At 55.0% G+C, this 12,926-nt stretch overlaps 4 protein-coding genes across 4 annotated transcripts; 2 read left to right on the top strand and 2 right to left on the bottom strand.

Annotated features, from left to right (window-relative positions):
• Positions 1 to 3,607: 3,607 nt before the first annotated feature.
• A1O7_06824 (adenosinetriphosphatase) lies at positions 3,608 to 6,565 on the bottom strand (the record flags this gene model as incomplete). Its single annotated transcript, XM_007760824.1, has 1 exon — positions 3,608 to 6,565. One exon carries the CDS (start codon positions 6,563 to 6,565, stop codon positions 3,608 to 3,610), a length of 2,958 nt encoding a protein of 985 aa, XP_007759014.1.
• A 426-nt stretch (positions 6,566 to 6,991) lies between these two features.
• A1O7_06823 (uncharacterized protein) lies at positions 6,992 to 10,248 on the bottom strand (the record flags this gene model as incomplete). Its single annotated transcript, XM_007760823.1, has 3 exons — positions 6,992 to 9,699; positions 9,747 to 9,844; positions 9,950 to 10,248. The coding sequence occupies 3 exons, from the start codon at positions 10,246 to 10,248 to the stop codon at positions 6,992 to 6,994; spliced, it is 3,105 nt and encodes a 1,034-aa protein (XP_007759013.1).
• A 1,057-nt stretch (positions 10,249 to 11,305) lies between these two features.
• On the top strand, positions 11,306 to 11,602 carry A1O7_06822 (uncharacterized protein; the record flags this gene model as incomplete). The annotated part of the gene is made up of 1 exon (XM_007760822.1): positions 11,306 to 11,602. One exon carries the CDS (start codon positions 11,306 to 11,308, stop codon positions 11,600 to 11,602), a length of 297 nt encoding a protein of 98 aa, XP_007759012.1.
• Positions 11,603 to 12,140: 538 nt separating this feature from the next.
• Positions 12,141 to 12,509, top strand: A1O7_06821 (uncharacterized protein; the record flags this gene model as incomplete). The annotated part of the gene is made up of 1 exon (XM_007760821.1): positions 12,141 to 12,509. The coding sequence occupies one exon, from the start codon at positions 12,141 to 12,143 to the stop codon at positions 12,507 to 12,509; it is 369 nt and encodes a 122-aa protein (XP_007759011.1).
• Between the last annotated feature and the right edge of the window lie 417 nt (positions 12,510 to 12,926).

Genomic DNA, 12,926 nt, shown 5'->3' with positions numbered 1-12,926 from the left:
GCGTTGACGATGAGGTTGCTGGGTGTTGTGGCCCTATAGACGGAAGTCGGGTCCTTGCTTGTGTTCCTTCGGGAAGAGTATACTCATACAAATGGAAGGGCGAAGGCAGGCTTTCGAAACATTGGCCTCCGCTACAGATCGGGGCAGAAGTTTCAGTTGGGATCTATTTTGGCGTTGATATCGGTGTTGATATTGATGTTGACGTCGTCGTCGACCACCTCAAAGTCACGAGACCCGCCATCCCACATGAGCTGGACCATTCTAGACTCCGGATTTGTGCGCCGAAAACGAGGCATGAGGCAGCGAGGTACTGTGAAGCACGGGGCGCGAAGCATGAATAATGAAACATGTTCGGGATCGCCGACGCTAGGTCGCTTACCAAAGTCCTGGATGTTTCACCACTGCCCGGAGGGACTGGTACGGTACGGGGTACGAGTGCGGTATCCTGGGACTGTGGTTCGTGCAGTAGATCACGTCGGGCTCGATTGTGCGTACTGACTTACTCATACCTAACCTGCGGCTAGTGGTTAGGCAAGGGCCAGAATGCTTCGGTCGCCCCGCCATGAGACCCTGTGTGGCATGCAGGTTTCTTCTGGAAGGCGCCCCCCGCCGCCGGCTGGGATACACTCTGAGATCGACTGGCTGAAGAGACAAGCACTCTAAGATTGGTTGATACGTTGTGTCAGTAATTATCGTGGATCATGGGCGTGTCTGGTCTTGGAGACAAGGGACCCAGAGGACCCATTTTCCCGATCGGGCAATTCCTAGTGCCACTACTGTAGCTGCGACGAAGGCTCCCAAATCAAGCGGTGCCTCGCTCGCTCGCTGGATGCTTGTTACCCATCCTGAGGCTGGCACGCACAAGCTTTGACAGGGCCAGCACAAGTGGCTTGTCCTTCCTCCTTACGCCTCACATGCGATGCGCTGGTTGGGCCAACAACCTGAGTCTGTCCGTGTAATTAGGTACTGGCGGCGGCTCTCATCTTGTTCCTGTCGGTGTACGAGCTACATGACACAAACACGAACGGCTCGGCCGGCCAGTCGCTTGAAGCGGCCTACCCCGAAGAAGATATTGGCGGGAGTGTGGGCTAAGTCAGCAGTGCTTCGTCAAGTTGTAAAACTGTGGGTGGTTTCTGCCCTGTCGGAACCTCGTGAGACTGACACTCGTATGCACTATGCCTGTACAAGAAGCATAAGAATTTGGCCAAATGTTACGCGAACTCCTTCAACTGCTTCGTCAGGACTCAGGCTGGCCAAGCGGACCTTGTTCAAGGGATTCTTCGATCAGCCTATAGGCTGGCAAAGCGAATAATTCTTCCAGCCAGTGCTTGCGAGCTGTTTAAGCTTTTTCAGGTCATTGTCTTGGTGAACGCTCCGGCGGGTCCTCATCTTGCGCAGATGGTCCATCACCGCGCCTCGCGCCTTGCAAAATATGAACCGTACGTCATGCGGTGGCGCCTCGGGGATTTGAGGCTTCTGGGTTCACATCTGTCCTCCGAGAAGCATCGTGGTACGGTATGCTAATACCTGACGATGCTCTAGCCAGTCGCTTGAACGTAATCCCTAACGTCACTTTGATCGGTGTATCCGCCGTATGAGTCGGCCAGTCCTCACGGTGGGTTGGACCTGCGATGGTGGGACTCGAGCGGTCGTGGATACCGCTCTGGAAGAGGAAGGTAACGATCCTTCGTCTAGACATATCATCCCCACCGACGACACCAGCGCCCGGTGCTGGATGGATCTGTCGCTAGCATTCCGCCAAGGGAATGTACATGGCGATCGGAGCGACCGTTAGGAAATGACCATGTAGAGTACCATTTGTGCCAGACACACGCAGAACTCCACTGGTGCAGGGCGACTGATAGACAGTCCGGTCGCTCTTGGCATGTGAATAATATAGAGTCTGGCTAGAATAGTGCATTAGTTCGGTTCACTGCGGAAACAAGGCCAATCTCGGCCGGCGGTCAGTCAGGAAGGAGGATTGTCCCGTCCCGTGTGACTGCGGCGGAGAAGGTACTCTGAGCGTACCACTTCCTCTCCTCAAGTCTCGCTTGATGGGGGAATATTGCCGAAGCCTAAGACGATGGCGACGACTGCGTGGGTGTGAGTGGCATCTCTTGGCTCTGTGGGCGCCCGAGATTCTGCTCGCAGCAATGGGACCCTAGTCCCAAACAGTCGCTCGGTCCGGTCGAGCCCATTGGGAACATGGGGAAAAGGGAACAGCATACTGCAGATATGCTGCTCGGACTGGTAGGAACACGGTCGGCGCTGGAGCTGGGTCCGGCCAAGACTGGCGCCATCAGAACGCGACAGCAAGTCGACCGGAAGCTTGCACGAGACCGGGTGATGTGTAAGAAGTTAGAGAAGTCCGGCAGACCCGTCTCGTGCATATGCCTGCATGAGCACGAGCTATCCCAAAGCAGAAACACCTCGGGTTCATTGATGACCAGTCAGCGCGACAAGGGGTGGACACGGTGAAATCCCAGCCGGAGTGACAGCTTTTGGTTGATAATGCAAGTTACACACAGAGGGAGAGGGCCTCTTCGACCGGAGGGCCTTTCTCGCGGGCAGCCGAGTCAGTTGCAACAGTGGTACTGCCATCCACTACTGCCTCGCGCAGAAGAGTTGGAGACACCGAGTTGGCGAGGCGATGATATCGACATCCCGAACAGGGACTTTGACCCTCGACTCGACGACCAGAGCAATTTTGACGTGAGGCAGTCAGCACACGGCGATGCAACCGTGATTATGATGAGAAGTGAGATGAGGCAAGAAAAACTTCGGACACTCGATATCTGTCATCTGCCGGCGGTTTACGAGCGACGTTCTAGTCCCCTGGAAAAACCAAGTTCGAAGGATCTTTGGCTTCTGCTGGACGGCACAACCGATACAGCCAGGGAGAGGACGTGCCTTCTCCCAGCGAAACTTTCTAAGCCCTGGCGACTTGTCCGCAAGAAAGGTACCACCCAATGTGCACATCCAGCTCCCGCAGCTCCTAGATCCCCGCTCTTGGTTCTTCCTTCCTCGTCCCATCCACACCGTCAAGCATGGAATTCTACCAAGAGAGCAATTCGAATCTGCACTTCTACTTCAAATTGATACGGCCTCACGCTAGATCCCGGCTGCGCTGCAAAGTCTTCATTCAAGGCTGTCCCAGGTAGATCCTGTATCCACGAGGGAGTCCTGCCCCGGCACACTGTTCCACGTCTTGGTGCGCAGTGCCGTTTCCAGCAGGCGCCAGCCAGAACGAAAACGCTTCACCACGCTGCTGTCAGATCTCTACCCGAAAGCCCGGTCCATGAGCAATGTCTCGGATCGTCTGAGCGATTATCTTGGACGCATCTCCGTCGTCGCGACCGCCGTCGAAGAGAGATGGGAAGGCGTCCTCACGTGGCGGGCTGCCATTTCTGAACCACAAGAAAGGGGTCTCCACTTGATGATGAGATACACGCCTTGCACGAGGCCATGACAAGTGACGAACACCAACAGTTGGAAACGAGAGCACGGGACGGGGCAATGTGTAGGTAGATAGGTAGGCTGGTATTGTGTATATAGGCAGGTAGGTTTCCGCGGGTATTCCGACACCGCTGATGTGCACACGCCCTTCTCAAATCTTACTCTGCCCCTTACCTTCCCCTCTCGGCACCTTCCTCTCCACGCCCAGGCTCTCCAGATCCTTCTTTTTGTAATAATGCGGCGCCACCTCGATCAGCCACTCGGGTTTCAACGGCATGCAACTGCGCATGTACTCTTTGCTGGTGAGCACCAATTCGTGGTAAATGACCCACTTGGGCCGCGCCTCGATCAGCACGCCCGACGGGTGGATGTAGACGACCTGCCCGTTCTTGACGGTGCGATAGCTCTGCCCGTCGCGCTGGAGACGCGCGGAATGAGGGAAGAACCCGGCCGTGATGGCCTTCTGGATGGGCTCGATGTTGCTGGCCCCGGCCCTACCGCACGACTTGCCCGCGTCGACCTCGACGCGGTCGCACAGGCGGGCGAGTTGGTCGCGCACGTCGCGCGCGCGGGTCAGGCTGCGCTGTTGCAGGAAGTTCTCCTTGGCCCACACGAAGCTGTAGTCGCTGTCGACCCACTCGTTGAAGATGTTGAGCAAGGACAAGTGGTCGCCGCCGTCCTTGTTGGTGAAGCGGGCGCGCGCGCTGTCGGCGTGGATCTTCTTGTCCTTGGGCCGGAAGAACAGCGCCGACGCCTCGCCCAGCATGGCGATGATGGACAGCACCTCGTCCACGCACCCATACTTGTCCGCGGCGAGGATCGCGCGCGCCAGCATCGGGTCCGTCGGGAACTCGGCCATCTGCCGCCCGACCTTGGTCAGCTCGCCGGCGTTGTTGAGCGCGCCGAGCGCGTACAGCTGTTCGACGGCGCGGACGATCGTGTCCGTCGACGGCGGGTCCATAAAGTCAAAGTCGAGCAGGTCGTTGATGCCCAGCGACTTGAGCAGCAGGATCACGCCCGACAGATTCGTCCGCTGGATTTCGGGCGTCGTGTTCTCGTCCAGTTCGTTCTTGTACGCCTGCGACGTGTACAGGCGGAAACACTTGCCTGGGCCGACGCGACCCGCACGACCTGCTCGTTGGCCCGCCGAGGCGCGTGAGCACGGCACCACGACGAGCGATTCCATCCCCGTGCGCGGGTTGTATTGGTTCTCCTTGACGAAGCCCGGGTCGATTACGTAGACGATTCCGTCGATGGTCAGGGACGTCTCTGCGATGTTAGTGGCGAGGACGACTTTTCGGGCGCCGGCGGGCGTCGGCTCGAAGATCTTGGCCTGCAGGTCGGTTGGGAGGTTGGCGTAAATGGGACAGATGATCATCTCTTTGACCTTGCTGCCGAGTTTGCGGGCCGTCTCTTGCAGACTGGCTTCCATGGCTTCGATCTCCTCTTGGCCCGTCAGGAACACGAGGATGTCGCCTGGTCCTTGCGTGATGTGGATCTGAAACACCGTCGTGATCGCCGCGGCCAGGTAGTTCGCCTCCGGTTGGGCTGTGTAATGCACGTCGACCGCGTATCTCCGTCCCGGGATATTGAAGATGGGGGCGTCGTCGAAGTACTTCTGGAATTTGCGGGCATCCATGGTCGCAGAGGAGATGAGGAGCTTGAGGTCCGGTCTGGCGCGGGCGATGTCCTTGAGCAGGCCGCACGCTATGTCGGTGGAGACGGTGCGCTCGTGGGCCTCGTCGATCATAAGGGCCGAGTATTGCGAGAGTTCCGGGTCGGTGAGGAGTTCTCGCAGCAGCATCCCGTCGGTCATGTATTTCAGGACGGTCTTGTCGCTGGTGTTGTCTTCGAAGCGGATGGCGTAGCCCACTTCGTTGCCTAGCCGCTTGCCCATCTCTTCTGCTACTCTGGCTGCGACGGACATGGCGGCCACTCTTCGCGGTTGCGTACACCCGATCTTCATGCCACCTTTTGTGAAGCCCGCTTCGTGCAGATACTGTGGCAACTGGGTGGTCTTCCCGCTGCCAGTCTCGCCAACAATGATCAGGACCTGGTGGTCTTTCACGGCCTGGATGATCTCGTCTCGGAACTGGTAAATGGGTAGACTCTTCCTCGTCTCTTCGATGCTCTTGGCTTTTGCTTCCGCCGCGTTGAGCCGCTGTTCCATCTCTCTCCGTTCTTTAGTCATGCCCTTGTCGCCCTCCAGCTTGTCCGCCAGGATGAACTTCATCTGCTGGCTTTCGTCAAACACGTAGCCGTAGTCGCCTTCGTCGACGAATTCGGACTTCTTGATCTGCGCCTCGGCTCGCTTGGTCTGCTCTCTCTCCCATTCTTCGTGCTCGGTGATATAGCGTTCCCGGCCGGCCTCGTCACGATCGACATAACGTTGATAGAGCGCTTGTTCTTTCTTCCGCTTGTCGATTTTGCCTTTCTCGGTAATGTAGTCTTCCGGCAAGGCGTAGCCGTCCAGGTGATCGTCAATGGCCAGCCTCTCCTCCGCGAGCCGCAGGACCTCCTTGTTGCGCGCGAACTCCTCCTTTTCCCGCCGCGACAGGTCCGGGTTATCCCTCAGCTCCTGCTGCTCCTCCGCGACCTGTTTGCGCAGTAGCGCCAACCTCTCGGCTTCCCGCTTCTTGAGGTAGTCCTGGCGCGAACGGAGTCTCAAGTCCGGCATGGCGGCATCCCTCGCGGACGCATCGTCTGCCAGCGCCCGCCGCTGCGCCGTGGCACTGTCCTTGGCCGCGGACCTGTCTTCCACGATCTTCTTCGCCCGCTCTTCATCCTTTTTGGCCAGCCGCTTGGCGAATTCGTCTCGCTCTTTCGCATCGCGTTCGCGGTCCCTCTGGGCTCTCTCTTCTTCTGTTTCTGGAGGTGGTGTAGGTGTGGGATTTCGCGCCCGATGCGATGCCGAGCCATCAGACAGTTTCACCCGTTTTGACGAGGACTCCGGGAAATCAGCCTGCGCGTCCCCGTTCGCGGTGTCGTCGTCCTCGGCAACCTCTTCATCGCCCCAGCGGTCTTCGAAATCGTCGTCACCGCGGCGTCGACGGTGCGCGGCGTTCCTCTTGTGCGACTTTATTCGTGGTTCGCTGGACTGTTCAGACATGTTGAGGAAGGGTGGGTGGTTATGCGTGGGACTGGAAATTCACCTGACACTCAGGGCTGCGCAGCGGCCTTCCCTGCTTGACGGCGCTCGGAGTCCGGGATCAGAGACTATGGTTCGAAGTATTGAAAGGTCTCATAATTTAATCACTGTCGGAAACGAGTTCCTTAACATTGAGACTGTCGTCTGCGACTGAAAAGCCCAAAAGTTTCTCCGCACCGATTGAGCGCCGACTTGAGGGGACGCTTGGTTACGTAAGCGGCAAGGCTACGAGCGTGACGAGGCTGAGGCCAGCCTGGGTCAATTGGGACGATCCATGGACGGTCGTTGGAGTTGCTCAGAGATTGTAAATCCAGATGCTTGTACTTCTATTGGCAATGGTACTGTAGCTTAAATCCTACCGGTCCATTCCCGAGGTAGACATCACATCTATTCATCGTCGTCATTTACATCATCAACGCCTCTTATCCATGCCGCTCTCGCATCGACAGCTTCTTTCCTCACATCACGCTTCGTGTCGTCCAATATATTTCTCAGACCGTGCAAGACCTCCGTTTTCAAAGGGAGAAGAGGGTTGGCTCGTGAGCCGCTGGTAGAGATGTACTTGGGCATTAATGTGAGACATCGCGTTGCGAGCCGACGACTCCTGGGGTGATTTTCCTGTATCGTGGGCGATCCTCCTTTCTCTGTAGCTGCCTTGCTGGCCTTGCTCTTCTTCGCGGTTGCGACAGCGATAAGTCGTTTGACGAGAGAAGGAATGTGACCGCTCTCTATCAATGCTGAAGGATTGTTGGATATAACCACAGCAAGCGTCTCCAGTGTCGCTATCTTGACCGTTTGATCTGCGATGTCTAGGGATTGTAACAGGAGAGGTAGTAGGGTAGGCAGCTCTGGCATGACGATCTCGGATGGAACAGACGCCAAGATTCCACTTAAAGCTATCAAGTAGTTCTCCTTTTCAAGCGGGGACTCCGACGTTCTGAACTTCTCAGCGACCAAGGGGGTCAAAGTCTGAAAAACACGCTGCGGGACGAGCAGCCGGATCTGGGCCCCATTTTCCTTCGACAGAATATCGTCTGGTGATAAGATGGTTGCAAATCCCAGCGCTGCCTTTTGCGAGACCGAGAGAGGGTATTGACTTGGACTGAGAAGCTCAACGAGCCGACCGAGGTATTCGTTCGTCTTCGGAGAAAGCCGCAATATAAGTGCTTTGAACAGCACAAAAACCAGCCGGATGTCCAAGTCGCGTGGGTCGGCTTCGTCCATCGTATCGTCCCTAAGGGCGGACAGTTTTTGTGACAGGATATCTTCAACAAATCCAAGATCAGGTGTCTGTATATGCTTGTTGACATATAGAGCAACCTGAGTGAGCAGAGTCTGTGTTACTGCAGGGCTCTGGGACGTTGCCGCGAATGATATCAGTTCGTTTATGTTTCTAGGTACTTGGTCTTTTGCCAGTATCGACGACTGCGTGGTTCTGGGTAAGGCGGCCAGCAGCCATGTCGTCAAAATCGCCCTCTGCGGCTGTTCGATCACTTTTACGAGCCTTTCGTGCTCAGGGTCGCCTGATGTTTTAGCGAATAAAGAGTAAAAGTTGTCAGCCGTCTTCTGAATGAACTCGGCTGAAGAGTGTCGGACGATCAAGTTCATGATTCGACCTAGGAGATCGAGGACACTATCGTCGACAAGAGGTCCTGTTGTTGTGTGTGATATTCTTTGGGAGATGCGGACCACCATGCGGTCAAAGTATGCCTCCAGATTCACATTTTGCTTTGACACAGTCCGATTAAGGACATACAGAACTGCACCGAGCATAGCGCAGGTGTAGGGAAACGGTGGCGGCTGGCTGGTGCCAAAAAGGAGTTCTAGCTTGTTGAGCAGACGCCTCATTAGCGTTTCCAACAACTGTCTTTCGAGGCTGATCTCGGCCAGCCCTTCGAGAACAGAGCGATAATCGCCTGAGCGTGCTTCATTTTCTGAATCTGGCAATCGCGCCATGAAGGCAGGGAATGTGACGTCGGAGATCAGGACAGGCTTGAACTGAGATATCTCAGCCAGTGCCGCCATGGCCTTCTTTTTCAATTCGTCTCGCCCGTACGATTCCTCTTTGAGAACGATGTCATCAAAGTATTGAACAACCAGTCCAATTTCGTCGTCCGAGAGCACCGAGTTCATCTTTGAGACTAGGAGCAGCCCATTGGCCGCAGTCAGTCGAAATGACACCTCTTCTTTGACCGTTCCCATCAGGGCTTGGCTGTACAGAGCCACAAAGCTGTCCTTGAATTGGCCCACCAGATTCTCACGTCCCTCGGGGTTTTTCTGACTGGGGGAGGACCATGACCCATACACCTCGATTGAAGCCTCGAATAACTGGTTTGCAATTTCAAGGATTGCCCGCTGCTGGACAAGACCTTGCGAAGACTGATAGATGGTGAGAAGCGAGGGCCCAATAGACTCAATCACGATTCTAAAGGACTGTATTGTTGCTGATGATACGGCCTTGAGAATATCCCCGGACGCTTTTGCCTGGCGTGCTGCAGGCTCCTGCAGGTGCTCCAGGCATTCTTTGTTCACAGGCTTCAGATACTGGAGGAGAGGCGAAGAAGGAGCGTTGTGCATGCTCTTGGGACTCTTGCTCAAGCACGCTGCGATGGCGTTGAGAACACGCAATGCTTCCTCAGCCAATTCGGGCTCTTGAGCCTGTAGCACTTCGAACTTGACCGCGTCCCAGAGTGGTATGGAGAATTGGCTAAGTGTTTCAGGGTCGTAGTTATTGGCGCATGCAGACAAGACCTGCAAGCAATCCCTTTTTACAGTGGTAGAAGTGGAATCAAGCCGGTCCAACATGTTAGGGAACGTGTACGGAGCCAGCGCTCCGGTAGATGCCAGACACTCCCGCAGACGATCTTTCAGGTCTTGAGCGGTGATACCATAGGGGTCGTTTGGAGGAGGCCTGAATGTGATGGGAAAATAGGCATACACAGAGTCGAACATGGTCTGCTCGTGACCCTGAATATCCCACTCGACCATCAGAACTCTGAGCATGGAGAAGATCAGCATCAGATTTCGAGGGTCTTTCTCCCCGGCGACTAGGTCGGTGATTCCAGTGAGGGATTCATCCTTCATTTCCCTGATGGCTGTGCAAATCAGCGGCACGTCTGCGTGGTTATCGGAGCAGACCTACCTTTACGATGATGATCCAGAAGCTCATTCAACAGTTGTAGAATGCGATATCTGCCAGCCTGATTGCGAGACTGCAAGTCGGAAAAGTGTTCGAAGATCCTGGTTGGAATCAGCCATGTCCAAGCTCATGCCCTGCTGCCAGACAACCTTGAGCCATATGCGGGCAAGTCCCTGGACAGCTGTCGCGTGGTGGTCCGCACTCACGCTCTCACAACTGTTTGAGCCATCTCTGCAGTGAACCGGTCCAAGCTCTGGAGCTTAGATAGGCCCTCGATTGCTCCTCCATCTTCAATGCGATCACACAAGAACTGGCACAGAACTTGGATCTGTTGACGAGAAAGGTACTTCGGAGGGAGGGCTGCAACAACGGCGACTAGGTACGACACCGCGCGGGCGCGGATCTTCTCGTCGTCATCGTTGATGTATTCGCCCAGCGACTGGACAAGCTCGATCAACGTCGTCTCGCGGGTCTCGAGTTCTTTCTCGTCAGTCCTCGAGTTCATGTGCAGGCTTCGCAGGCTTACTGTGGGCTGTTGCTTTGGCGATCCTGGCGGCCTCTTGCTTGTCGCTTTCGACTGCGTGCACGTAGTTCCGCGTATCGGAAAGCGCCATGATACATGTTGGTCACTGCGGCTTCTGATTGTGCCTCCAAAGATTTTAGATCGCTATGTAATTGCATGGCTGCCACTGGTGCCCCTCCAACTCCGAAAATCGCTCGCCCGACCTTCCCTCCCTGTCGTTGTGGAACGCGCCGTCCAACGCGTACGCCGTCTCCCGTGTCGGCAATTCACGCAACTCGAAATTGTCTAAAGGTATCAAAGAGCCCAGAGGCTCGACTATGGTGTGCATTAGGCAAATGGTCTTTCCACGGACACCATTAGCCGCTGTGTGGACCTTCCATTCTTCTTGCTTTACGAAATGTCTTAGGGACTCCCGGAAACCACAGGTGTTGGCTCCGCTGGTTGACGACCGCTAGTCTACGACTTTCGTTCGCTTGCCCTCACCCATATATCATTTCCATACTACCGATTCCTTCCAAGGGTGCCCCCGACTCAACATCTGTAAATGACTTCATGCAGCACCATACTCTGAGGTGCATGCGGCAAGCTAGCTCAAGTGTCCAGGATCATGCTCTTGTTGCTGCACAATCCAGCCTTTGCCGACCCCTTTTCCGGTAAAGCCTTGTTCCTGCGGGCTGTCCAACCGGCATTGGTTCACGCGAAGGGGAAGAATTTTCAACTTCGAAGACCTGATGGCAGTTTGCACGGAGTAGTAATCAATACTGTTTCATCCTAGAATACCTCGGTCCTTATCGCCTCCGTCTCGAGTCTCGTAAGCGAAGTTCGTGGCACTACTCTAGGCGTTATCTTTTGGGGGCTGAAAACGGCTGGTGGCAGCTATGTATGCAGCCTATCAATGCTCAGGCGTGCCTGAACTGATATCCAAACATTTCGGTTCACAACTTCTCCAAAGCAGTCATTATTTACGATGTCTGGAAGCACCATGAGACAATTTCTGCATGATAGATTGCGCCGCCACCAGAAATCGCGTTCTTCCGCAATGGACAACCCGGCACCAATCGAGGACTTCTACTCGCAGTACAAAACTTCCAATATGCAAGCAATCTACAAGGACCTGTATCCATCGCCCGGGTCGGATCCAGCAGAAGAAGATGCGCTTGTGCAGAAGCGTATGGAGGTGGCCAAGTCGGCACCTGGCCTCGAACAGCAGAAGAAATCCTTTACAGCTGTCAACGAGCGGGCAGCCCAGGAACGTGAAGAAGCCGGGGTGAAGGCGCGCGACTTTGCGATTGTTCTACCAGTGGGATGCTGCGCAAGATGTCAGAAACACGGCTGAAGCTCAGTCGAGGTGCAGACGAAAATCCTACCATGTGCCGGCGACGCTCTACAGTGCAGCTTCTACTGCCATGATTTTCGGCATGACCATCCAAGCAAGTGCCTTGGGAGACATTTCTGAGCAGCTCCTTTTGGCCAGCTCGGACCGAGTCTCGACAACGATAGTCATGTTGAGGCAGCGCCGATTTTGTCCATGGCTTGTGACGCTCAGTACGATACACAGGCTGCTTGTGTCACCGTCCCGGCACATAGTCGCTACGTGGATCACCGGTCCATCGCAGGCAGCAAGGTGAAAGACGATACTATGAGTTCCGAGTAAATGGTGATGGAAACTACTGTCTGCTTCACGACAATGGCAGTGGCAGCGTACACGACAGCCATACAAACGGGGCGGGAAAGTGACATGGGAAATGTCCTATATGAGCAGCCCTCCGATCGCACTCTTACTTGGTCCACGTATCATACTCAAGGACGCATGAAAAGATCTCCACCAAAAGCATCCATCCGAAGTTCCATCGAAACTATCACCACTTCTGCAAATGTCCTCCAACTCAAAGACACCAGAGGACTCAAAGAAATGGGACTCTCTGGGCTATCCCATCAACAAGCATCCCGACAAGACCTACCACTACCCAAGCCGCACTGAATTCGACTCCAATACGGGCAAGTACCATGCCCACCCTTCATATTCGAACGACAGAGCCGCGCGAGACCGAGAGGCGTCCATGTCCTCCGGCCGAGATTTCGCCTACTCGAGCAAAGATCCACGTCACGAGAGTTCGCGCAACCATGGACCTAGGACGAATGACCAAGCTGCGAGGGATCGCGAGGCAGCGAACTCCGGAGGACGGGACTTTGCATACTTGACCAAGAGTTCCCGGCATTGGGATTCCAGGACCGGGAAATAAGAGCGTGGCAAAGACTAGAGTCTAGAAGTCGATCCTCAAGGCGAGGTATGATACCTGACTAGGTATCCACATGTTAGAAGTATAACAAACACATCGTGGTCAGCAACACCAAGTCCTCCCGAATCTTCCCAAGTGGCAGTAGTTTGTGATTCACCTCATTCTCTCACTTCCTTCTTTCTCTGCCGGAATCTCCCTTGAAGTGACGGACGTTGAATCGCCTCACCTGCAGGCCACTCACGAACCATAGTGATGCTGTTCTCGGCTCAGCCTGACCAGAAACAAGGTGAGAACCAGATACCAACGCCGACAAGTGCATAAAGAGATCCATTTCCTCTCTTGATATCCATTTCCTCTCTTGATATCCATTTCCTCTCTTGATATCCATTTCCTCTCTTGATATCCATTTCCTCTCTTGAT

This window comes from Cladophialophora yegresii (assembly GCF_000585515.1).
Source record: "Cladophialophora yegresii CBS 114405 chromosome Unknown aczIN-supercont1.5, whole genome shotgun sequence".
NCBI lineage: Eukaryota > Fungi > Ascomycota > Eurotiomycetes > Chaetothyriales > Herpotrichiellaceae > Cladophialophora > Cladophialophora yegresii.
Note: the sequence above shows the minus strand (reverse complement) of the source record. Positions and strands in the feature narration are given on the sequence as shown.